Source organism: Balaenoptera physalus (assembly GCF_965194825.1).
Source record: "Balaenoptera physalus genome assembly, chromosome: 1".
Taxonomy (NCBI): Eukaryota; Metazoa; Chordata; class Mammalia; order Artiodactyla; family Balaenopteridae; genus Balaenoptera; species Balaenoptera physalus.
The window spans coordinates 163,504,327-163,530,462 of NC_138882.1; the positions used below are offsets into that span (position 1 = coordinate 163,504,327).

General features: G+C 41.7%; 1 protein-coding gene, 1 long non-coding RNA gene and 1 pseudogene across 3 annotated transcripts in view; 2 read left to right on the top strand and 1 right to left on the bottom strand.

The window, feature by feature from the left end:
* Nucleotides 1-2,846: 2,846 nt before the first annotated feature.
* Nucleotides 2,847-11,568, top strand: LOC309654331. The gene is made up of 2 exons (XR_014260157.1): nucleotides 2,847-2,923; nucleotides 3,292-11,568. It is a non-coding gene; the product is annotated as an uncharacterized lncRNA (long non-coding RNA).
* Nucleotides 10,664-26,136, bottom strand: part of SMAP2 (small ArfGAP2) — a 48,480-nt gene continuing 33,007 nt past the window's right edge. Inside the window, exons 5-10 of the mRNA XM_082444737.1 lie at nucleotides 19,078-19,164; nucleotides 17,955-18,036; nucleotides 16,801-16,910; nucleotides 15,828-15,993; nucleotides 15,054-15,370; nucleotides 10,664-12,013 (exon numbers count right to left, since the gene is read on the bottom strand). Of these exons, the coding sequence (XP_082300863.1) occupies nucleotides 11,888-12,013; nucleotides 15,054-15,370; nucleotides 15,828-15,993; nucleotides 16,801-16,910; nucleotides 17,955-18,036; nucleotides 19,078-19,164 (888 nt within the window). The 3' untranslated portion in view covers nucleotides 10,664-11,887. The remainder of the gene's footprint in view (nucleotides 12,014-15,053; nucleotides 15,371-15,827; nucleotides 15,994-16,800; nucleotides 16,911-17,954; nucleotides 18,037-19,077; nucleotides 19,165-26,136) is intronic.
* On the top strand, nucleotides 20,712-26,131 carry LOC309652722 (polypeptide N-acetylgalactosaminyltransferase 1 pseudogene; annotated as a pseudogene). Its single transcript has one exon. The product of its transcript is annotated as a polypeptide N-acetylgalactosaminyltransferase 1 pseudogene (transcript).

A 26,136-nucleotide genomic window follows, 5' to 3' on the forward strand; every position in this document is an offset into this window, starting at 1 on the left:
ACATTTTAGCAAGTGTTTCAAGTGTCTCTTCATAATCTTCAAAATATAGTCTCAGAAAGTAGTTCAGATGAGTTAATCAGCATATCATCCAAACAAAAGGAACCCAACTCACCGTTTTATTTTATTTTTATAGATAAAAGAACTTTTTTAATTAAAAAAAATTATTTATTTATTTTTGGCCACGCTGCACGGCTTGTGGGATCTTAATTCCCCCACCAGGGATTGAGCCCGGGTCCATGGCAGTGAAAGGGCTGAGTCCCAACCACTGGACCACCAGGGAAGTCCCCCAACTCACCATTTTAAAGAGGTCCGCCCCACGGCTCCAGTTACACAACATTGTTATTCAGTGCATTTGATCTTTCAAGTGGAAAACTGGTTTAAACCTTGCCTTGCAGGACTGCATTTAGATTGTTCAAAGGATAAATCTATCTGGAGCCATTGCCAGTTAGGAACATGTTCTTACAAATGTGATCCAGAAAGATGAAGTCATTTTAGCATCTTGAAGAGATGCTGCTCTTCAGTGGTTTCATTCAGAACCAATGAGCTTCTGAATGAAACAGAACGTGTTTGAAATCATTGCCCATCTCTTCATGGATCTGAGAAAACGGGAGAATTCACTGACCCTCTCTTATAGGACTGATAATCTTAACAGCTTTGTTAGGTATTTATCTTAAACCTTCACGCCCAGGTTCTCCCTGTGCATAATCGGTAAATTTTATTCAAATCACCACTACTGTTCACATTTCCATTACAGTTTTCAGCCTTATCCTTTAGAAATACCATTTTCACCACTGATTCATGATAGGGTCAAAAGGAAATTAACATTATGATTAGTGACAGAGTGAGGCCCAATTTCAATTTACAATTATATAATCTTCTACATATTTTCCATCACAAATGATTGTCAACTTCCACCAGGAGGAATCTGTGCTAGCACTCAGAATCACCTATACTATCCATGCTTCCAAGCACTTATGATGGTAAGTTTAGTTACAGTAGCCGACGCTGTTTGTGTCCTGTGCATACCCTTCAGACTTCCCAGTGTGCCTCAGCGATGCCAGCTGCCAGCATCTGCATCTCTGCAGCTGGGCAAGGAATTAACATTGATAACCCTCCCACTACACCCACTACCGGGGCTCAACCAATGACTCTTGCCAGTTGGTTTGACAATGCCCAGTCTGCTCACCACTAGGTGGCATGATTCTGAGATTTGTATTATGCACTTTCCCAGAATTTCAGTGTGATTAAGCTCCAGTCTCTTACAGAGATAACAAGCTTAATAGTGTATCCTTTACTGGCTATCTTCCTTTCCCTGTCTCATTCCCCCCACCCCCTATTGGTATTTCCCAAATAAACTACTTGCACCCAACCCTTTGTCAGGATGTGTTTCTGAGAGAACCCAAATCAGTCACTGAATGTGTGAACAATGATCCTACAAGTCATGCAGTCCTTGTAAAGTGAGGGCCTTACCAGCCTACACTACCTTAATCCCAAGCAATAATATCCTTGAAATTCCATATTTAATGTACCAATTATATTTCTTCTAATACACATTAAAAATAAATACATAGAAAATTCATCAAGCTATACATGTATAATTTGTATACTTTCCTATATGTAGTATATACTTCAATTAAACAGTTAAAAAGATAAATATGTAACAATTAAAATTGTCTTTCACATAGAGAACAGACTTGTGGTTGCCAAGGGGGAGGGCGGTGGGGGAGGGATGGACTGGGAGTTTGGGATTAGTAGATGCAAACTATAACGTATAGAATGGAGGAACAAAAGGTCTTACTGTATAGCACAGGGAACTATATTCAATGTCCTGGGATAAACCATAATGGAAAAGAATATAAAAAGGAATGTATATATTTGTATAACTGGGTCACTTTTCTGTGCAGCAGAAATGAACACAACAGTTTAAATCAACTATACTACAATTAAAAAAATAAAAAAATAAAATAAAATTGTCTTTCAGAGTCACAGTCACCCCTGGTTCTGAGCTTCTGCTTCCAGTGAATTCATTCAGTTTATAAATCATCTTGCCACTCCACTTAAAAAATCCAGAATTTTGCTGGAGTCCTTTCTCTTCAAAGGAACAACCTTCACTAACACATGAGAATTAACAGATGGTTATTCTTTCTTCTCTTGTCCTCTCTGGAACAATCTTCCGGGGTCCATTGGTTTCACTAGGGAGTGGGCACTCAAAGCTAATGCCCCTTCTCCATCCTGGGAGACAATGGGAAAGATTAAAGCCATCTTCTTCTTGCTTTCCTTAAACCCCCGCAATATTCATAAACCAGACTGAAGTCTTATGAAAACTTTTATGGCAGAGTCAGGGAAATTCAGAATTACAATCGTAATGAACTTGAACTCTCTTAGAAAGAAAGTACTTGTCACTTGAGACTTCACACGGACTGTAGTCACAACCCTCGTCCCACAGGTGCTCTTTTCCTTGAGGCTCTCAGTCCATAACTCTCTTCCCTGGGAAAACTGCACCCCTTTCCAAAAGAAGGGTCCCATCCTCTGGGCTTTCTGCCTTCTTAGCCCTTGTCTTGTGGTCTTAAGTTCTAGTTAAAGGGAGCAGATGGAACACATGTATTAAGCTCCACTCCCTCACAAAATCCCATCATAACTGCAGAAAAAAAGGATTTAAAACCAAAAGCATAAATCCAGAAGACAAGAAATGGATGAGTGATGATAGCTTTATGAGTTCTTAAAAGGTTGAATCCTAAGTGAGCAGTGGGGAAAGCCAAGAAGCAACCTGATTTACATTACAGAATCCCCAAAAGCAAACAAATTGGTTGCCTGGGGTATTTCTGGAAATGGGCAGTGAAAGCAATGTTAAACATAGGATATTGGTTGCAAATCTGTTAGAAGCAGTTAGATTTCCAGCATCTCTACAGTACTCCACAGTCAGGTGACTGTCCTTTTTTTTTTTTTTTTTTTATTGGCATCCCAGGAAGGGAGGCATTTAAGCTTTATTTTTAACATGGACATTCTTTTTTTTATAAATTTTATTGATTTATTTTTGGCTGTGTTGGGTCTTCGTTTCTGTGCGAGGGCTTTCTCTAGTTGCGGCAAGCGGGGGCCACTTTTCATCACGGTGCGCGGGCCTCTTCACTATCGCGGCCTCTCTTGTTGCGGAGCACAGGCTCCAGACAGGCAGGCTCAGTAGTTGTGGCTCACGGGCCCAGTTGCTCTGCAGCATGTGGGATCTTCCCAGACCAGGGATCGAACCTGTGTCCCCTGCATTGGCAGGCAGATTCTCAACCACTGCGCCACCAGGGAAGCCTTCTTTATCTCTCTGTGGGAGACTGGAGGAGTAGTTTAAGGAGAAGATAAAACAGAGGGGTCTCTGAACTGAAGAACACCAGGCACAGTTGAGGGCAGGGTACTATGCTGGAAATGGAGGAGGGAATGGGGCAAGGATACATGAAAATTTGCACACTGAACTTGAGACTCCCAATCTTCTTCCCAGAATGCTTCCACACAGGTCTATACTCACTGGGTAGCAAATTTGAAAACACTTCTCCAGTGACTCCAATCGGCCGAAGAGAAAAAGATCTAAAGATACTGACATGGAAGGTTCTCCAAAGATATGGCCCAGGCAGACCACTACCCAGTTCATTATGTGCAGCTCTGGTCCCATGGCACCTAGGGTCTCATGATCTGGGATTCAATCCCCACCAAGGCCAGGTGGGGAAATAGTTACTTGCCAAAGAGGGCATAGCTTCGAAAACCATAATTGCCTTCTTGGTGATTCTTTAATTGGGGCTTATAAGAGTGTCCAAACAGTATCCTGATCTGCTACTTATCTACTGAATCATGTGGGCTGAGGGAAGAAGTGCCTGTAGCCTGAACAAGAGAAACATTTGTCACTCTGGACTCCACTTGAAGTAGGCAGCTTTTCAGGTCACCTCCAAAATCCGTTGTGTCAACACACCCAACTATGGTATATTTGCTTTACAAATCCAAAGGGACTCATCAAGTGCAGTACTTCTTTTTTAATACAGAGGGTAGCAAGTTCAGCAACTTGTTCTTTCCTTTAAAAGGGTCAGCCCGGGGACTTCCCTGGTGGTCCAGTGGTTAAGACTCCACGCTCGCAATGCAGGGGCCACGAGTTTGATCACTGGTCATGGTGTGGCCAAAAAATAAAAAAAATAAAAAAATAAAAGAATCAGCCAAACATGCCTCAAACAATTCAATGATGTGGCAGGACTCCTTGTAGATTAGATTACATGAAGATTGCCTATTACTTCCTGCTTAAAACAATAATAATCATTTATTATCTCTCACAGTTCCCATAAGTCAGAAATACAGACAGGGCACAGTGCAGACAGCTTGTCTTTGTGCCATTATGTTGGAAGCCTAGCTGAAAGACTCAAAGGCAAAGAGCTGGAATCATCTGAAGGTTATTTACTGCCACGTAGGCCTGGCCAGGGCTGTTGGCCAGAAACCCACATATGACTTCTCTATGTGGCCTGGGCTTTCTCAAAATCTGTTGCCTTGGTATGAAGGGCAAGAGTCCCGAGACAGAGAGAGAGAGCCCGGAAGAAGCCATATGTATTGCCCTTTTATAACCTAGCCTGAGAAGTCACACAGTGTCATATCTGCTGCATTCTATTGGTTGAGGCAGTTATAAAGGACTATTCGTGTTCAAAGGGAGAGAAAATAGACCCCACCTTTCAATGGAAGAATGCCAGTGTGGGATGGGGTATATGTTGGTGGGAGCCATCTTGGAAAATACAATCTACTGTGGTGAGAGAGCCAAAGCCTCTACAGATTGAACTATTGCATAGATCTAAGAGGCGGCATATTCCTCAGATGGGGTGGTAAACTCATACTGCTGTTCTACCAAGCGAAAGCAAAAAATTCCTTCTGATATTTTTGGTTATCAGGATAAATTCCCTCTCCAAAATTATAATGTTAATAGACATATATCATGTGTCAAACACTATCTTGATTAGATTCAATAAGGAAATAACTTCGGAAAAGCACCTGTAATGAGTATCACCCAGTTTGGAGGTATTAACCTGAAGAAGTTAATGGTAATTTACTGTCATTCTCCCAAACCCATCCATCTTTTGCACCAGCTAGACTGAAGTTAAATGGACATGTGGTCTCTTAAATTCTCCCAGAGATGTAATACTGCTACTGATTTATTATTTTGATAGGGAAGAGCTCCAGGAGCTTCCTCTTCTCCACTCTTTTCTCAACAGTCCTTACTTCACTGGTCAGCAAGCCAATGTGAGAATTCTTTCAGTTGCTAAGGGCATCTTTTCCAACTAGACACTCAGAAATGGGGAAACTACTACAGGAGGGGTTTAAGGTTCCATTGGGCCTATGGTGAGACTGACTTAGGTCAAAGCTCCATCATTACCTGATCTCTATATGCTTCCACTCTGACAAGTGGCCAACATTATGGGTACTCAGGACATAATGATAGCTAACAGCTAGTGTCCAACTGTTGCCAAAGTGTTTGTGTAGTTTCCCTAGTGTATTGACCCAGGTAAAATGGTAATGGGTCCCTTTGGGGAAAGCCGGAAGTAAGATACACATTATACACTTACGGGGCGTTTATAAGCTCCCTCCTCAAGGATACCTGGCCTCTCCATTTTTCCATAGGCTCTAGGTCTTTGAACTAGCTCAGGTCTAGCAAGAGAATACAGGGCTACATTTTTATCTTGATGACACCTGTCTCCAAACCTGGAGAAATGTTGGCTATACAGATCAAGCAGGGCTTTAGTGAGCTGCTACTTCTCTGGGTCCCTATCCTCAATTAATCACCTCCAGAGATCTTGGTATCCATTCTGATTACCATAAATTGCAGGTGGGCCACTGTTAAAGGCTACTATTGGAAACGTCCCAACTCCACTGAAGATAGGGAGCACACTTTAGCATTCTTGGCCTCTAGAGAACACCTGCTAACTCATGTTTTAAGGACTCTAGTACTTCTATAAGAAAGTATGTCTCAAGCCATTGGGTAAAGGGAATGCCTTCAGGGTTCTGCCAGGGACAGGTTGGGAAAAGGGATGACATATTTGGCAATTCATTCCAGAATTCCTTGAGTTTTGGAATCTTTTCTCTACATTATACAAAGGAATTTCTGTCTTCCCAGCTTTTAGGATTGGCCAATATAATGTTTAGCTTTATCTATTTTAAATATGCCCAGATGCTGCATCCAGGACATTAAATCTAAGATCTGCGGTAGGTGCATGCATGCCAATACATACCACCTGACCCTAAATTACATCTTGGTCTTCTTGATCGAACACTCAATATTTTCATATGGATTCCTCATATTTTTGCCAATGACTATATAAGTCCATTCCTCCAGGTATTATTTGCTCCTTGATGTGATATGATGTACTCCAGATAAACTATGAGATATTCTTGCCAAAATATTTAATGTGAATCTAGACCTACTTTCTAGTTTCCAGGTAGATGAAAAATGTAGAACTTTCTACGAATTGGCTTCAAAAAGTCAATGTCATGGGGGGAAAAGGTAGAGGCATTGTTCCAAATGAAAAGAAATTGAATAGACATTATAACCAAATGCAATGCATAAACCTAAATTGGATCTTGGTTAAAAAAGAAAAATGGAACAGAAGACATTCTTGGGATAACTGGCAAAAATTAAAATGGACAGAATTTTAGGTGGTATTGAATTATTGTTAATCTTCATTGGTATGAAAATGGTATTGTGGTTATACAGAAGAATATATCACTCAGAAAATGCATGCTCAAATATGGCATGAAAATGTTATGGTGGTTATATAGAAGAATATATCACTCTTAGAAGGTGCATGCTCAAATATTTAATGGTGAAGTATCACTATGTCTGCAACATACTTTCAAATGACACAGTGAAAAATGTTTTCAACATTAAGTTTGTGCGATTTCTCTACGTGGTTGTATATAACTCTGGTTTGGCAATTTCCATTGCTGTTTAGTATTCTATTACATAAATATACTACAATTTCTTTACCCATTTTTCTGCTGATGGACATCTGGATTGTCTCTGGTTTGGCGATATCATGCATAATGATGAACATTCTTACGCTTGTCTTTAATGCTCATGTACATGCATTTCTAGTTGGTGTATACCTAGGAGTAGAATTACTGAATTATAGGTATATCTAGGTAGCAACATTAGTAGATAATACTAAACCATTTTCCAAAGTAGTTGTATCAATTTACACTCCTACCAGTTGTGTGTTCCCATTGCTCCACATATTTGCCAACACTTGGATTATCTTTTTTCATTTTAGCCATTCTGGTAGGTGTTTAGTGATGTCTCATTGTGGTTTTTATTTGTATTTCCCCAATTACTAATGAGATTGGGCATCTCTTCATATGTTTGTTAGCCATTTTGGTAGCCTCTTGAAGTGCCTAGTCAGGTCTACATTGTCTGTTTTTCCATTAGCTTGCCTGTCTTTTTCTCATTTTGCAGTTCTTCATATATTCTGAATACAAGTCCTTTATCATGTGTTTCAAATATTTTTGCTTACTCTGTGGTAAGCCTTTCTACTCTGTTAATGGAATCTTTTGATAAACAGTTCTTAAATTTAATCTAATCAAAGTATACAGATGGCAAACAAACATTTGAAAAGATATTCAACACTACGTATTAGGTGATTGCAAATTAAAACAGCAGTGGGGTACCACTACACACCTATTAGAATGGCCTAGATCCAAAAACACTGACAACACCAAATGCTAGCAAGGATGTGGAGCAATAGGAACTCTCATTCATCACTGGTAGGAATGCAAAATGGTTCAGTCACTTTGGAAGACACTTGGCAATTTCTTACAAAACTAAATATACTCTTATCATATGATCATGCTCCTTGGTAATAACTCAAATGGATTGGAAATTTATGTCTACACAAAAACCTGCACACAGATGTTTATAGCAACTTTATTTATAATTGCCAAAACTTGGAAGCAACCAAGATGTCCTTCAGTAAGTGAATAGATAAAATAAACTGTGGCACATTCAGGCTCTGAAATACTATTCAGCACTAAAAAGAAATGAGCTAACAAGCCATGAAAAGACAAAAATGCATATTACTAAGTAAAAGAAGTCAATCTGAAAAGGCTACAAACTGTATGATTCCAGCTCTATGACATTCTGGAAAAGGCAAAACTATGGAGACATTAAAAAAAAAAAATCATTAGTTTCCAGGAGTTATGTGGGAGCAAGGGATGGATACGCAGAGCACAGAGGGTTTTCAAGACAGTGAAACTATTCTGTATTATACTATAATGGTGAATACATGTCATTGTACTTTTGTCAAAACCCATAGAATATACAACACCAAAATGCACCATAATGTAGATTATGATAATGATCTGTTGGTGTAGGTTCATTGATTGTAACAAATGTACAGCTCTGGTGCAGGATGTCAAAAGTGGAGGAGGCTAGGTGGGGGACAGGTGTATATGGAAACTCTCTGTACTTTCTGCTCAATTTCGTTGTGAACCTAAAACTGCTCTAAAAAATATAGTCTATTAATTGTTTTAAATAGTTTTACCACAGGACTTTTCGGAGCCATTACTATTTGTTTTCATTTTGTTTTATTTTGGTGGTTTTTTTTGTTGTTGTTGTTGTTGTTGTTGTTTTTGCCACGCTGCACAGCTTGCAGGATCTTAGTTCCCCGACCACGGATAGAACCAGGACAACCAGGTGCAGTGACAGCACCGAGTCCTAACCACTGGGCTGCCAGGGAATTCCCTTTTTTTTTTTTTGGATATTATATTCTAGATGTATTGGTACAAGAAGTGATACAGTCTTTCCCAAACTTACTTTAGCGTTTTTGTGCTACACCTGTTAGCACCCCATGTGCCTCATAAGCTGTTCATGAAATGCTCCTCCGAGCGGCTCCAGTCTCCCCACCTCCACTACCATGGCCCTCATTCAGCTCTTGCCCTTCTCTGGTCCCCTGGTCTTGTTCTCTCAAACACACTGTTGTCGGCAATGCAAGAGTGAGCCGCCTGAAACTCAGATCTGACCGTGTCACTCCACTGCTTACAACGCTTCAGGCTAAACTCCTTCCTAGGGCGAAGGAAGCCCCCCGTGATCTGACCCAAACCCACTTGAGTCTCACCTCTCACCACACCTTGACTCACATCAGACCTTAGAAAGAGAACTGCTTGTGCTTCCTGGAATGTTCTGTGCTCTTGCAGGTTTCTGTCCCTTCCTTCACATGGTACTGTCTGGACGACTCTTCTCCTCACCCCCACCTCACCCACTGGTTAACTCCTCCCTGGCCCCCAGGACTCAGCTCAAACGCCTCTGACCTTAGGAAGGCTTCCCTGACCATTCTAGCTCCCATAAAACATGTAAAAGAGATTCTAAGTCTGTTGCCCCATGATTCTGTAAGCTTCTTGAGAGCAGGGACTACGCCAGATTCATTTTTTTCTTATCTCTTCTTCCCAAATTCTAAAAGCTGATGGGCCCCAAGGCTCAGTCCTCTTCTCCTTATGCTCTCTCCTTAGGTGACTTCCTCTGGTCTCATGGCTTTACATACCATCCACACCCTGATGACTCCCAAACCAATACCTCCACCGAACTATCTCCAACACAGATGCCTACCTTTGCTCTCATTTTTTTCCAGATCTCCACACGACTGGCTCCTAATTCAGGTCTCAGTTCCAATGTAACCTCCTTCTGACTGTTCCATCCAAATGGTCCCATACCCACCCTCTCCCCTAAACTTGTCTTACCTTGTATTATTACTGCCTGAAATTAAATAATTTATCTACTTGTTTATTGTCCATCTCTCCTACCACAATACCCCATGAGATCAGGGAGTTTTGATTCATTGCTTCATTCCAGAGCCTAAGACAGTGCCTGGCACATTGTAAGCATTTATTAAATATTTGTTGAATGAATTAATACCTAACATAGGCCTGGCACGTAATATTTGCTAACATTTGAGTGCAAAGTGCCCTGTGTGCTAAATGCACCACAGGAATTGCTTCATTTTACTTTAAGTATTACCATGAGTCCCATTTTACACTAAGACCCAGGGGCTGAGTAGCTTGCCCAGGTCACAGAGTAAGAAGGGATATAAATACTGGCAGCCTGATCCGGAGCTGACCTTCTTAGCCACTGTGCTGTCCTCTCACTTACAACTGGAAGTATTCAAAATGTGTACTCAAAGGAAGGGCGGGTGTGGGCTCAGCTTTTTATTGGCGGGGGGTTGGGGGGGAGTGCTTCTAGTTCTGATGCTCTGGGACTCCAGCAGGTACAGATATCCAGAGTTCTCTCCCTCACAACTCTAGACACCTCTGGAGAAAGGCCCCCTTTCTGACTGCCTGGGCCTGGGCCTGGCCCCTGGGTATGTTCTGTACAAAGTTTTTTGTTTTTTAATGGAAACACAGTTGATTTACAATGTTGTGCTAATCTCTGCTGTATAGCAAAGTGACTCAGTTATATACATATATACATTCTTTTTTTATATTCTTTTCCATTATGGTTTATCCCAGGAGATTGGATATAGCTCCCTGTGCAGTAGGACCTTGTTGTTTATCCATCCTAAATGTAATAGTTTTTAAAAATACGGAAAGTGAGGGAACTGCCCCTGGAAAGCAGAAAATCTGCGTGGAACTCACCCTCCTCCAGGAGTGACACAGTGAGAGCAAGCGAGCGGTCCTTCCCTGCAATATTTATTAAGGAATTTACACATACACAGGAGAAAGGCAACCAGGAGTTGTGGTTCCCAAAGATGAAATCTTTTAAGCAAAGTTTCCTTGTTTTAATTTTCAAGTGGGGTGAACGATGACTGAGAGGAAAGCTGCCCAGGCACTCTGCCTCATACACCTGGACAGGTGGGGAGACAGAGCAGCCTGGACACACCGGCAGGAGACAGCGACTGGCAGGGCGGAGAGGGGAAAGGAGGAAGGGAGCTACCAATGAGATTGTACCTTTTTTTAACTAAAGAAAAACTGGCAACAGTTTTAGGCTGTTGATAAATTAACTCCTCTCTGTTGCAAACCTAAAACTAAAAAAACAAAAACAAAAATACCCAGAGCAGATGGGGAGGGAGTGGGAGGCGGAATACACACACACACACACACACACACACACACACACACACACACACACACACAAGCAGTACACATGTTAAGCTCTGCATTCCCACGGGAGGGGCTGGTCCTCCAGCCACAAAGTCAGATCCTACTGAAGGCAGGATGGAGGCAGGGAAACGGGTGTGTGTTTTTGTGGGGAACCTTCGTAGAGTCTTTGGTACTAATAAAGGCTGGCCGAAGCAGCAAGTCTTGAAGCCTCAGATCCAGAAAGCAATTCAGGGCAAAGTAGAGTCTTATTTTTGTTCGTCCTCGTAGGAGGGCGTTTGCCTCATGCCAGGGCTAGGGCCAAACTGCTCTAAGACCCAAGGAATATTTAGTTTGATTTCATTACTTTCTTCATTCCCATAAATCAGGGGAGCATGATGCCTCTGTTTTCACCCCAAATTTAAACATATGGAAATAGCTTATCAGACCTTTCTGAGTCTAATAGGAGGTTTCACCTGGTGGGAAAGGTGCTCAAAGGTGTGCACATTGATCCTGCAGTCTAAGTGCCTTCTGCCAACAGTTACTAGGGTGCTGGTGCCAGGAGAGGACCAGGGCTGAGGCTGGGGAGGGAGTCAGGAGAGCTGGGGGACAGGCACGACAGAAAGCAACAGAGAGGTCCGCGTGTTTGGGACGTGGCTGGGCTGGGCAGAATGCCAAGTCCCAAGTGATGGATTGAGCAGTTTCTAAACCAAACAGAGAGAGGTAGGAAAGGGGATGGGGGTGGGGGAGCAGTTGGGGAAAGAGGAAACACGGGGAGAGAGGCGCTGAGGAGAGTGGTAGCCATCCAGGTGCGTTGTTTTTATTTCCACATCTGAGGGCTGAGAGTCTGATTTGCTGCCTGTCCGTTCCCGCCGTTCATGGACTGTCCGTAGCTCAGCATGCCGTTGGCGCCACAGAAGTTCATCCCAGCCATCTGCTGGGTCATCTGAAAGGGAGAGGGGAGACTCTCAGACCGGGCTGTGGGCCTGCGGCCAACTAGAGCAACAGGCAGGGAAGGAGTCCTTCCGCCTGCGGGGAGGGGAGAGTGAAACAAAGGGGAGCTCTGTCGGGGTACATAACTGCCCTGAATACCCTCGGATCATTCCGAGGATACCAGACCACGAAGATGAAGGACTTTCCAGAAGGGAGATGTTGTCTGAGACTACTGCTCAGGAAGGGGAAGGGGGAATCCTGGAGCGAGTCAACATAAAAGTGGCATGGGAGGTTAGTCTCTGTTTCTTTTCCAATCTCTCATCCTGGAAAGAAGGGGCCTGTTGTGAACTGGCTGTGGCCAACCCTGAGAGTAGAAAGAGAAGCCCCCACGCTGGCGCTCCTGTCTTATCTCCCGCAGAGTCATTACCGACAGTGTCAGGGAAAGTGCTCGAGCAGAGAGAAGAAGAAGAAGAAAAGGAAACTGGACCATTCAGAATGAACAAAGGAAGGCAAAAAAAAAAAAAAAAAAGACCAACATGTCTTCAGGTCTTCAGTGTATGAGAAGGGAAATGGCTGGGAGAAAAGAGTCGGTGGCATCAGGCCTGGGTGGGGTTGGGGTCTCTATGAATTCAGTTGAAAGCCTGGTCTCTGGCAGTGAACAGAAGAAGCTATTTCTCAAAGAAAAATGCCTTAAATTTCCCAAGCCTGGTACATTTTTCTGTTTAAGTTCTTTTCCTTTAGGAGAAGGTATAACTATTTTTCTTCCGCCAGCTTTTAAAGAAAATTTCAAATTTACAGAAAGGTTGAAAGAATAGTACAATGAAATCCATATATCGCTCCTTAAATTCACCAACTGTTAACATTTTTGCCTTATTCTCTCTCTGATATATACATATATGTCACCTTTTAAACATTTTGATGGGCACTGAAAATTGCACATATCGTGACATTTCACCCCTTAATAAGTCAGGAATCATAAGAAAGAAGACTTTCCTAGAACCACATTACAACTAATATGTCTAAGACGTTTAATATTAACACTATATTCTAATATACATTACATTTCAATTTTACATCTCTTTAGTCTCCTTTAATCTAGAAGAGTTCCCCTGCCATTTTTTCCTGACACTGTTTTAAGAGTCCAGGTTGGTTATTTTGCAGAAAATCCTTCAATTTAGATTTATCTCATGTTTTCTTATGATTGGATCCAAGTTAAATATTTTGGGCAAAAATTCTATGTAAGTGATAATGTGTCCTTCTTAGTATAAGATACCAGGAAGCACATGAAATTAATGTGCCCCACTGTTGATAATTCTATGTTTGATCACTTATCTTAGGTTGTATCCATCATATGTTCTTTCACTGTACTTAATAAGTAATCTGAAGGGTATTTCTTTGAGAATGTGTGAATATCCTGTTCGTTCTACAATTATTAGTTGTCATTCTTCAGCAAAGAAGGCTTTCCCTCCTTCTATCCCACACCCACTTTTTAAAAATATCACTATGGACTCATGGATTTTTTTTCTTGTCTACAGAGTCTAAAAGTTTACTGGGATATGTTAGAGTTGACCATTCTGAGTCAATTTTTCCAGATACACAGTGGGTTCTTTCAATATTATATTCAAGTCTTTTATTTCTAAGAAATGGTCTTGTATTATAGTTTTAAATATATTAATTCTGTTCCACTATTTTGTCTTTTTCTTTGGGAGTCTCCAAAAATATTTATGTTAGGTCTTCTTTGCCTGACTTCTGCATTACTTTCTCTCTGATTCTTATTACGGCTCTCTATATTTAGTTCTCTTCTCTGAGCTGTTTAATGCCTTTCCTCAATGCCAAACATATTTTCAGTTGAATCTATTCTCCTTTGACTAACTTGTAATTCAGTCTATTTCTAAGATAATTGTGTCATTTTCCAATTTGTTTCCTGAGTTCAGTAAACTTTCACTTCACAACTTCCAGTTTTTTGTCCATTTTAGTTCTAAGTTTTTAAATTTCTGATTCAAGCTGTTTTGTCTTATCTGCAAGTGTTTGTTAAAGGACATTTAATTCAGATTGGTGGATTGTGTAACAGTTTTCTTCTACTTCGTGACTGCTTTTGGGGGAGAATTTCCACTTCCTGAAATGTTTTGATTTTCATTTTCTATTTTCTTCTCATAGTAGTTTTGTATGAATGTCGTCTGCCACTTTCTGTTTAGTTTGTAGTGCTCTATTTTTCCGAATCAGCAATAATACAGACAGGTGAGAGGGTCTGGGGAGACTACTAGATTTGTTAGTACAAGAGCGCCCTCTTCTGTTAGTATAGTGAAATGATCATTTGGTGGGAAGGAGAATGGTGGATCTTCTGATTTTGTGATTCTCTTTTCCACTTCTCATTTCTTACTTCCCCTTCACCACCAGGTCTCCAAACAGCACCCCCTCCTTCTAGGTCATCCCCATCTCTCCTACACACAATGCTTTTCCAAAGCTACCACTCATAAACCTATATATTTCAAGTCCCTTGTTTTTGATTCTCCAAGTAACCAGAGTTCTACTCCATCACGTCTCAGACCTCTTCTCCGCATGCCTCTAATCAGGACAGGGCTTTCTCTTTCTAGGGGGTGATTTTATCTATGCTCTATCACCTCTAGCCCCCTGCTCCCTCTCCTCTTTTCACATGGTCTCTCTGTGATGCTGGCCCTGGTGGATTTCGGTGTTTATATGCCTACTGTCATGTAATTTGAGGTTTGTAGTATTCTATTAGATGCGGTAGTCGTGAGTTATGGGTGCTTTTATTTGCACTCATTGTTTCTCTGTATAGGTTGTTTTGGTGAATGTGTGGAGAGTTTTAGAATTAGGCAGTTACCTTTATTCTACAGGAACCCAAAATGCCTTAGAAAGTCTGAGGTTAGACAGATCTTCTGTTAAAAAAATAAATAAATGAAGCAAACCCGAGAATGTCTCTGGCAATATCTCATCTACACTGCAAGGATTCAAAGGGTAAGGGAGAGACACTAAGTGAGACGGACTTGAGGGAGGCTCAAAACTCTTGTCCTGAGTGAAATGGAGCAGCTTACCTGAGTAAGGTTCCACTGCAGCTGCTGAGCTGGCTGAACCCCGTACACAGTCTGGGGCATAGCTGCCATGCCTGCCATGTAGCCGGCCTGCTGGGTGGTCATCATTCCGTTTGGCACAGCCATCATGGATGCCTGCATGCCACCCATATAGCCTGCAGGCATGGCCATGGGGGCAACCATACCAGAAGCTCCTGGCTGAGCTACCATGCCTACTGGTGGGGGCATCATGCTCCCCATTAGGCTGTTAGGAGGTGTAACCCCAGGGAAGCTGGGGTAGGCTGTGGGATATGCCATCTGAGCAGGAGCCATGAACATTGCTGCCAAGAAAACATACACACAGATCTGTTAAAGAGGAATGCGTACGAGGTGAGTCCAAACTCTCACTGGCTGCTCCTTTCCAGCTAGAATTCCTCAGGATTACTCAACTCAGAATGCTCTTTTACACAGCAAAACGGTTAGACAGAGCCCCTACAAGACTTGCTACGGCTTCCAGCGGGCTGCTGACCCAGCCACTTCCCCTTTAGGGTCCAGATCCGGACCCTGAGTCAGACTTCACAGAGCTGTGATGTCAGACCCCACAGAAGTATGGCTCTGAGTTACGTTAATCTCTATCTCCTGATACTTGGTAGCTTCACAAGGAATGTCATGTTCAGGTTTGTTTGGAGTATGATGTCCTGGCCCCCAGAGCAACTGCCCCTGTCACAACAAATGATTCCTGCATGTCAGGCCTCACGTCTCTGTCCGGCACATTGCCATGACCCCCATGAACTCTACCTTGGGCAGGCATCTGAGGCGTCTGGGATCCATAGAGTGAAAGGATGGAGTCTTTAGAGAGCTGCTTCTTGCCTGTTTCTTCTGATTTGCTCCCTGGCTCTGGAAACAGGTTTAGGTTTTCGGGAACAGAGCCGGCACTCCCCGCGGTTGGCATGGAACCTACAACCTTAGGGCAAAGAGGGTGGGGGATGGGGATTGGAATGGTCCTCATGGGGGTCTCTGTAAGGACCTCCTGCATCTCTCTGCCGCTTCTAACATTTGCAATACGAGTTCGTGGCTCAAGTTAATAGCTTCCTGACACTTTTACCATACAAATATCTGGAAACACCTGATAGTTAAGCTCTGGTACAATTCTTTGTTCTTTAGCAAAACAATGTGATTTGGTGGAAAACTAACACATAAACAAATAAAAATGACCTACAATTGATGCATCCAGAGAGAACTGAATTAAGATCCCAGTGCCACCACTTACTAGTTGTGCAACGAGAAGCTAGTCACATTAACTTTTCTGAACTAACATTTCCTCATCTATAAAAGATCCATTTTGCAGGGTTGTGGTGAGTATTTTAAATCATATATGAAATATACAAAATGAGATACAAAATCACCTAGCACTGTGCCTGTTGTACACAGCAGGTACTCCACAAATGGTAGCCATTAAAGGTTTCAAGTCTTTCCTACTTACAAACTCTCTGGCAATAACTCAGGCTGAGGAGCTGACCTACAGGATCAGCCTTTACAACCTGACACACCTTCAACAGAAGTCCACTCAAAGGGCCCACTCTTTTTGGGCAGGAGACAACATGGAATGAATAGTAACCTTAGGCTGTAACACAGATGATAGCATTAAGGGAAGAATCAAGAAAATCAAAGTCCAATTCCACCAAGGAAGCATGACTTGGTTCCATGATTACGTTATCAAAATCACCCTTTCCAGAATGCTCTTTAATCCTGAGGCACCCACAAGACTCACCTTTCTGGAAACTGAAGAAGAGGGAGATGGAACAGAGGCCAAAAGATCTAAATCCTTCTCTAGGGTATTACTGGTCTTACTATTTGCAATGGGGCAGGACACAGGAGCATCTGGAAAGAGAGATCAAAGTTAAAACGTAGCACTGCTCATTAAGCCCATTCCTTCCTTCTATTCTAGACACAAAGCAGCGAAGGCCCACATGCTCCATCAAGAACCCAGAAATCTATGTTCTGGAACCACCCAGCTTGGATGGGGCATCTCATAAGAGGCCTCACCCCACATTCCCCAGAACAGTCTGGAGAAGCCTGTAGCCCAGCTTTCAGGCAAAGGACAGCAGAAACCCAGGCTTGAAGGCTACGTTAGCACCACCGCAAGGGGGCTGGCTGGCTCCTTTCAGGCTATTTGAGGGGCAAAGCTGTGTAGGATTCATTTTCAGAGGGAAATGAAAAGTATAGACATTAGAAGCCGAAGTAGCCAATAACCTAAATCAGCAGGAATGGACTGAAACAAAGTATAGCCATCAGTACTGTGAAAGGTAAGAATAGGCTCTATTTCTGAAAGGGGTAGAACCACTAGTTCAGGGTTTCAAAAGTTTGGAGGAAAATCATGATCACAAGGTAATGGGCCGTCTCAGAAACAGGATGCACCTGGAAAATGAGAGGGATGGGGGCAGGGCTCACAGGTGCTGGTTTAGTGAAACTTGCTAACGTTTAATGAATGCTTAGTTTGTGCTGGGCAAGGAGTTAAGAGTTTTAGAGGCATTATCTCATTTAATCCTTCCAACATCATCTTTGAAGTAGACTCGTATCATCCTCACTATGTAGATTAGGAAAGTAATGTTTAGAGGTTAAGTGAGCTACCCAAGGTGACACAGATAGTAGGTGGCAGAGTTGGGACTTTGGCTTCAATGGCCATGCTCCACCACTACTGTACTTAACCACTACTCTATCACTGTACATTTTTCACAGTACGGTGAAAAATGAAACACCTCTTAGAACAACTGCTCAGATGTAAAACAACAGGAAGAGCACGAGAGAACAATCTTAGTGATGAAGCCACCAACTGAAGAGTCCCATCTCTACCTATCTTCCCAGGATCACAGAGAATTCATCAAAATTTGTATGATTATGGGAGTGGAAAAGTCTAACTCTTACCAAGGCCCAACAAATCCATGACAGGTGCTGTGGATTTCGGGGAACTTTTCCGAGGTAGCTGTAGATCTTCTTTTTTCTGTGGCTAAGGTGAAAATACGTTACAGAAAGAAATAAGCAGGTGTTTTTGAACCTTCTATTATCCTCTCTGCTGTAAAGCCACAGGGGTTCTTGTGGCTTGGCTGCTGTTATTCAGAGAGTTACCAAAGAAACACAACTCAGGAAGCGTCGTGTGAAAAAATCAAGTCAGGAGGCACAGTGCAGAAATCAAACCTAAAGTGAAAAACAAAGCTGTCATCTGTGCTTATTTGGCTTTCTGAAGAGACAGATCTTTCTGAAACCAAGACAACCACAGATCAGGGTATCCAACAGGAGCAGCAGTTTCTGGTCCCAGGAAAAGCCAAGAATAAAGGCAGCTGTCCTATGGTACAAGAGCCAACACATCTCCCAGTGATTAGAAAACCTTTAATACCGAAAAGGAGCTCAGTTAAAGGTTACCTAATTCACTCTGCCAGTATCACTAAGGAATGTGTTCTGCAGACAGTGCAATTCAGAATGATGATAGAAGACTCTTCCTTAAGCAAATAGTAAAAAGTCCTCTTTCCCTAGAATCTAAACTCCTATAGTAGAGCATCTACTACCACTGCCACAATATGTCCTGTGGGAAAAGAAAGGTGTCTACTTCCATATGACAGAGCAAGAATACAAGAAGGGATGATATAAAATGGATGAGGATAGCCTGGCTTCTGGACTGTTCTTAACCACAACAGGAGAACGAGGTAAAGAAGGTCTAAGGAGAGAAGGACTAATGTAGCATCTGCTCAGAAGGTGTCACAGAGCCTTGGCATTCTGCCCTGAAATGTGCCTCTTGCTCAGATGGGACAGATGTAGTTCTTAAGCTCCCATCTGGACCCCAAAAGAAGTGTTACAGAGCAGATCAGGCAGCAACAAGGCAATGAGAAAGCAGCAGAAATGTCAGCGGGTGATCAAACCTACACGTGGCCCCCCTTTAGCCCCAGGTACAATGGTGAGATACGCTATCAACACCACCCCACCCGTCCCCTCCACATGTGAACACGCCACGTGAACAAGGCCACCCACACAGTACACATACTTCCCCACTTACCATTTTAACTTTCTCAAAAACAACAGGTTCCATTTTTTTCTCCGGAGCTGGTTCGCTCCCTCTTTTCCACTTGTCATCTTTTTCTTTCTATGATGATTTAACAAAACAAGACAAAGAACAGGCCCCATGGTGACTAACAGTTCAACAAATTATAACCTCAAATGGCCCAAAAGGACACAAATATCCCTACTGAATCTGATGTAGGAGTCTGACAAACTCGGGGTTTCTTGGTGTGGGGCATGAGCGTTGGCTTCTTCCACCCTGGCCTCAAGGCTGCAACAGGCATCTTTCAGATTTCTTAAGCACCTCCCTCCTTGTTCTGCCTAACACACTTATGCCCGCTAGTGTGCAGACTGGGTTATCTACAGGGGTTAAACCATTTCACCGGTTTGCTGCCCCTTTTTGACCCTAGTTTAACTTGCTCATCTTGGCACAGGGGTGAAAACTGTTCATCTTACTCGGCATACAGCCTTTGTGATTTTCTAACTTCCATCAAAAGTTCTCTCCCTCTTCATCTCCTTTTTTAAAAATAAGAAAATAAACCAAGCTTAAAGATTAGAAAAACAAAAACCAAGAAAATAAGGCAAAAATGAGTAAAAGGATTCAAGTATCCCTTTTAGGGTGTCCTGAATGCATCACCTGTATAAAACCAAAAAGCACATCAAAACCAGAATATTAGAAAGTCTTTCTCAGTTTTTGTTACTTTCAGAGGCAGTTTCATAATACTTGCACAGATTATACTGTTACTGGTCACATTTTTATCATCAAAAGAAATCTAAATGCATAACAGAGCCACAAAGTAAACAAGAACACAGGCATATAAAAGGAAGTATAGGCGGCGGAGGCGGGGCTCGCGTCGGGCCCGCCCGGGGAGCCGCAGGCAGTGGTCGAGGAGGCGGCGCGGCGGACCGACAGTAGCGCCCGCGCTGCGGCCCACGGGATCGCGCCGCGACCGCCCGGGCCGGCCCCGAGGAGCGCCCGCTGCTGCCGCCGCCGCCGCCGCTGCCGCGCGGACCAAGGTTATGAACGTGATTTCTGATGAAACTGGATTGGAATAATTTTCATGATCTTTGTATATTTATATATATTTAAAAATTTTGCATTTGACTTAAAGTGCCATGAGAAAATTTGCGTATTGCAAGGTGGTCCTAGCCACCTCCTTGATTTGGGTACTCTTGGATATGTTCCTGCTGTTTTACTTCAGTGAATGCAACAAATGTGATGAAAAAAGAGAGGACTTCCTGCTGGGGATGTTCTAGAGCCAGTACAAAAGCCTCATGAAGGTCCTGGAGAAATGGGGAAACCAGTCGTCATTCCCAAAGAGGATCAAGAAAAGATGAAAGAGATGTTTAAAATCAATCAGTTCAGGCTTCCCCGTTGGCGCAGTGGTTGAGAATCTGCCTGCTAATGCAGGGGACACGGGTTCGAGCCCTGGTCTGGGAAGATCCCACATGCTGTGGAACAACTGGGCCCATGAGCCACAACTACTGAGCCTGCGCGTCTGGAGCCTGTGCTCCGCAACAAGAAAGGCCGCGATAGTGAGAGGCCCGTGCACCGTGATGAAGACTGGCCCCCACTTGCTGCAACTAGAGAAAGCCCTAGCACAGGAACGAAGACCCAACACAGCCAAAAATAAATAAATTTATTAAAAAAAAAAAAAAGGATAAAATCAATCAGTTCAATTTAACGGCAAGTGAGATGATTGCACTCAACAGATCTTCACCAGATGTTAGGTTAGAAGGGTGTAAAACAAAGGTGTATCTAGATAATGTTCCCGGATACAAGGAATATTATCACAACAAGTGTGGTGATTGTTTCCCACAATGAGGCTTGGCGCACACTTCTGCGAACTGTCCATAGTGTCATTAATCGCTCACCAAGACACATGCTAGAAGAAATTGTTCTAGTAGATGATGCCAGTGAAAGAGACTTTTTGAAAAGACCTCTAGAGAGTTATGTGAAAAAATTAAATTACCAGTTCATGTAATTCGAATGAAGCCATGCTCTGGATTGATCAGAGCTAGGTTAAAAGGAGCTGCAGTGTCTAAAGACCAAGTGATCACCTTTTTAGATGCTCACTGTGAGTGTACAGTGGGGTGGCTGGAGCCTCTCTTAGCCAGGATCAAACATGACAGGAAGACAGTGGACTATCCTATCACTGATGTGATCAGTGATGATACTTTTGAGTACATGGCAGGTTCTGACATGACCTATGGTGGATTCAACTGGAAGCTCAATTTTCACTGGTATCCTGTTCCCCAAAGAGAAATGGACAGAAGGAAAGGTGATTGAACTCTTCCTGTGAGAACACCTACAATGGCAGGAGGCCTTTTTTCAATAGACAGAGATTACTTTCAGGAAATTGGAACATATGATGCTGGAATGGATATTTGGGGAGGAGAAAACCTAGAAATTTCCTTTAGGATTTGGCAGTGTGGAGGAACTTTGGAGATTGTTACTTGCTCACATGTTGGACATGTGTTTCAGAAAGCTATACCCTACATGTTTCCAGGAGGCACAGGGCAGATTATCCATAAAAATAACAAATGACTTGCAGAAGTGTGGATGGATGAATTCAAGCATTTCTTCTATATAATTTCTCCAGGTGTTACAAAGGTAGATTATGGAGATATATCACCAAGACTTGGTCTAAGACGCAAACTCCAATGCAGACCTTTCTCTTGGTACCTAGAGAATATTTATGCCAATTCTCAGATTCCACATCACTATTTCTCTTTGGGAGAGATATGAAATGTGGAAACAAATCAGTGTCTGGATAACATGGCTAGAAAAGAGAATGAAAAAGTTGGAATTTTTAACTGTCACAGTATGGGAGGTAATCAGGTTTTCTCTTACACTGCCAACAAAGAAATTAGAACAGATGACCTTTGCTTGGGTGTCTCCAAACTTAATGGCCCAGTCACAATGCTCAAATGCCACCACCTAAAAGGCAACCAACTTTAGGAGTATGACCCGGTGAAATTAACCCTGCAGCATGTGAACAGTAATCAGTGCCTAGATAAAGCCACGGAAGAGGACAGCCAGGTGCCCAGCATTAGAGACTGCAATGGAAGCCAGTCCCAGCAGTGGCTTCTTCGAAATGTCACCCTTCCAGAAATATTCTGAGACCAAATTTACAAAAAAAGAAAAAAATAAGGATTGACTGGGCTACCTCAGCATCCATTTCTGCTACATTCTTAAGTAGCAAAAAAGGAAAAGTGCTTTCCTCCTGTAGGATGTAGGGTTTATCAGCCATTAAAACTTAGACTGCTCTCGCTTTCACTAGCTGTGAACCCGCCCTCCTGTCCAAGGATATGAAACTACGTAGTAGCGAGACTGTGCACACTGATGTTTACAAGATTGGAAGAGTCTTCCATCAAGAATCATTGTAAAGAATACTCAGACTGAAACAATCTACGAAAATGTGATTTCCAGAGAGCTGAACCTTTTATGGTTTGCTTGCATATCAGTAATTTCTGCTGAATATGCTTTTATAATGAAGAGACGTCCAAGATATTTTTTCTGATTAGAACTGGTAGCCAGTGTATTAAATATTGATATAAAAATAAATGAAAAAGAACTGGAACCAGATTCAGAATCATGAAAACATTTTTACAACAATTAAAAAAAACTATACTAAACAGGGTTTAAAGGAAATTAAAACAGAACTATGAGAAGTACCATTTGTTATAGTATAGTACCAAATTTCTATATAGATTTTATACCTCAGTGGGGAAAAATAACTGATTCCGATGACATTCATTCTGTTTTCATCTGTGATAGTCATGGATACTTTTCTTTTCCCTTGGGGTGCTGAAAATTGAGCTGAAAAAGTGGCTCTTTGAACATAGTTTTAATTGCTTTCTACAGCTTTTATTTAGTTTGTGGGCTGTTGAAATTGTAATTTTTAATTTCCTTCAAAATATGGAGATTTAAAATAATGTCTGGTCTCACTGAACAAGTTTGATATCTCAGTTGCTCTTGGGTCAACTGGCTTATAGACTTTCTCTCACACACACAAATTTCTTATTAGATTTTCAACTTCCTAACTTGATTCAACTGATTATGCTTAATACCCAAGATTCATACTACTGTACTACAGATTTGTTTTCACAGCAATAAATCTTCTGTTCTTTGTTTATGATTCCACTCAACAAAAGGCCTGTAGAAGTGATTTATTATTTGGGTATTTGGAGATGATACGTTTGATGGATTTTTCGAAAACTTTTTTCACTCCATACTCAGATGTGCTTCATTGTCAAGTGCATATTTACATTAGATTCTTGAATTGTAATGTCGATCTGCTGCTTTTTTTAAAAATAAAATTTGACTAAAAAAAAAGGAAGTATAGCATACACATGAAAAATGGTCAGCCCTGCTAATCATCAAAAAGTGAAATTTAAAATTCATTTTGGGGGGAATTCACTGGAGGTCCAGTGGTTAGAACTCTGCGCTTACATTGCTGAGGGCCCAGGTTTGATCCCCGGCTGGGGAGCTAAGATCCCTCAAGCTGCAAGGCATAGCCAAAAAAAAAAAAAAGCACTTTTTGAGGGAGAAAAATCTTAATAATAATATCTAATATTGGTAGGGATTGAGTAAAACTACCACTCTTACCCAATGCTAAGAAGACAGTATAAAATAGCACAACTTCTAGAAAGTATATTGGCAAAAGTACGAAGAGACAAATACTGAAACCCTTTGCCCTAGATAATACAATATTTTGTAATGTATCTTAAGAAAATAATCCAAAACATGGAAAAGGTTATATACACCAAGAACTTCATCCCAGAATTTTATATGCTGAAGAAAAACTTAACCTTTATGCCACAGAGGAGAATAGTAAAATAAACTGTGATCTAGTTACTCACTGAATAAGATTCAACAATTACAAGTTGTGAAAACTAACAAGTAATGTTACCAAAAAAAAAATGATGTGTTAAGTCGAGTGAAAGCAGGAGACATTCTATATAACTGTATTATAATTACGCCTCCAAAAAGTAGGAAAAAAATGGGAGAACACACCAAAATGATAATCATTAGTAAAGATAAGAGTAGGCATGGATTTTCCACTTTAACTTTCATATTATCTATAAAGTGGTATTATAATCATGAAGAACACACGCAGCTATGTCTGTTTCATGCATAGTGTAATGCTTTAATACAGAACACTTTATTTCTTGAAGTTAAAAATGTCTTACCTGTCCATTTAAAAAGAATACTCTTTAATTAACAAAGGCAGTTTCTTTTAGATTTGATAATAAATGCCTTCACTTAGCAAATATTAATTCTTGGCATATAAATCTTTGCAAGAGTATTTTTTAAAAATCTAAGTACAGGGGCTTCCCTGGTGGTGCAGTGGTTGAGAATCTGCCTGCTAATGCATGGAACACGGGTTCGAGCCCTGGTCTGGGAAGATCCCACATGCCGCGGAGCAACTGGGCCCATGAGCCACAACTACTGAGCCTGCACGCCTGGAGCCTGTGCTCCGCAACAAGAGAGGCCGCGATAGTGAGAGGCCCCCGCACCGCGATGAAGAGTGGCCCCCGCTCGCCGCAACTAGAGAAAGCCCTCGCACAGAAACGAAGACCCAACACAGCCAAAAAAAAAAAAATCTAAGTACATCAAATAAAAAAGTTTGAAATAGCTCTTTGGCACATAGGAGATATTTCCTTCCTAAATGAAAACATTCAGTGAGTAAAACAGGCTGCTTTCATGGGGTATGGTACACCAGCAACCTAATTACGAATGAACACTATCTCCATATAGCTACTCTTTCCTCTTCTCCCACCTTCTGAATTACCTCAGATACCTTTTTCTGACCTCGTCTGATATTATATGTTCTGGTACAATGAGTAGAGCTAAGCAGACAGACCACAGTTTTCTACAAATGAAAGGAAACGTTTGTGCTTTGGTGTCAAACCCTTTTTGATGATGCCATCTAAGCCGTAGCTATACACTGGGTTAATTCTTTCTTGGGACAGTTACAATAACTTCTAGGTCCCTTTTCTGGGTGACTGTGAGGTAAGAGTCCTTCATACTAAGTTGAGAAGGAATTATCTTTACCTAACTACACGTATTACCCTGCACTTGCCTACACTGAAATTCACCTCCCAGTTAGTGTTCCTTTTCACACAAGCTCAAAAGATCAGTCTGGAGCTGATTCCAATTAGCTTGACTTTAAATTACCTGGAAGGGCTTAGAGCCCTGTGTAAACTTAATGATTTCACTGGCTAGTACATCTTCCATTAAAATAAACAACAGATAGAAGATAGAGGATAGCTAGATAGGTCCTTGGCTAGAACTGGAGAATCCCATATTCTCCATACTTCCTTGGTTAGAGAAACAGTCAATTATTCCAAAGCAAATTTACTATAGAGTCTTGTCAAAGGCTTTTTGAAGGTCTAAGTAGTCATATTTATTGGTTCCTCTCTAGTTGTCATTAGTCAGGCATATTTTCTTCTTCCAGAAACCGTGTTGTATTTCCTCCTGTATGTTATACTTGTCCAGTTATCATACACTGTATTTCAGATTCTAACTACACGCCTAGGATGAAAAGTGTATTTGGCAACTGGGAGTCTCCTAAAACCCCCTCTCAAGAACAAGGGTCCCATTGGCAGTCTGTCGACACACTGGAAATAATATGCTGGTCAAACTGAAGGAAACTCTAGTGCTTTAATTACACCTAATTTTGTTGACTGCATTTACAGCAAAAAAATGCACACACACACACACACACACACACACGTATATACATACACACACATATTATTCTGTTTGATCTAGTATGCCCAACATGTCCATCTGAAGAATTTGGAGCTGGGAATCACTAACATCTAAATCCAAATCAAGGTAAAGAATTCACTGATGGTTGGTCCATCCCTGCGGCAAAAGTTTGCTCCATGATACCTCATGGTCTTGATTCTATAGCTGGCTTTTTTCTACTTTTTTTTTTTCTTTATGGTCTTAGAGTATTTTGGTAGCTGTTCTTCAGATTCCCACCTGGGCTGATTAATAAGCAAATTATTTATTATGAACAAAACTTGAAAGATTTACAACCAA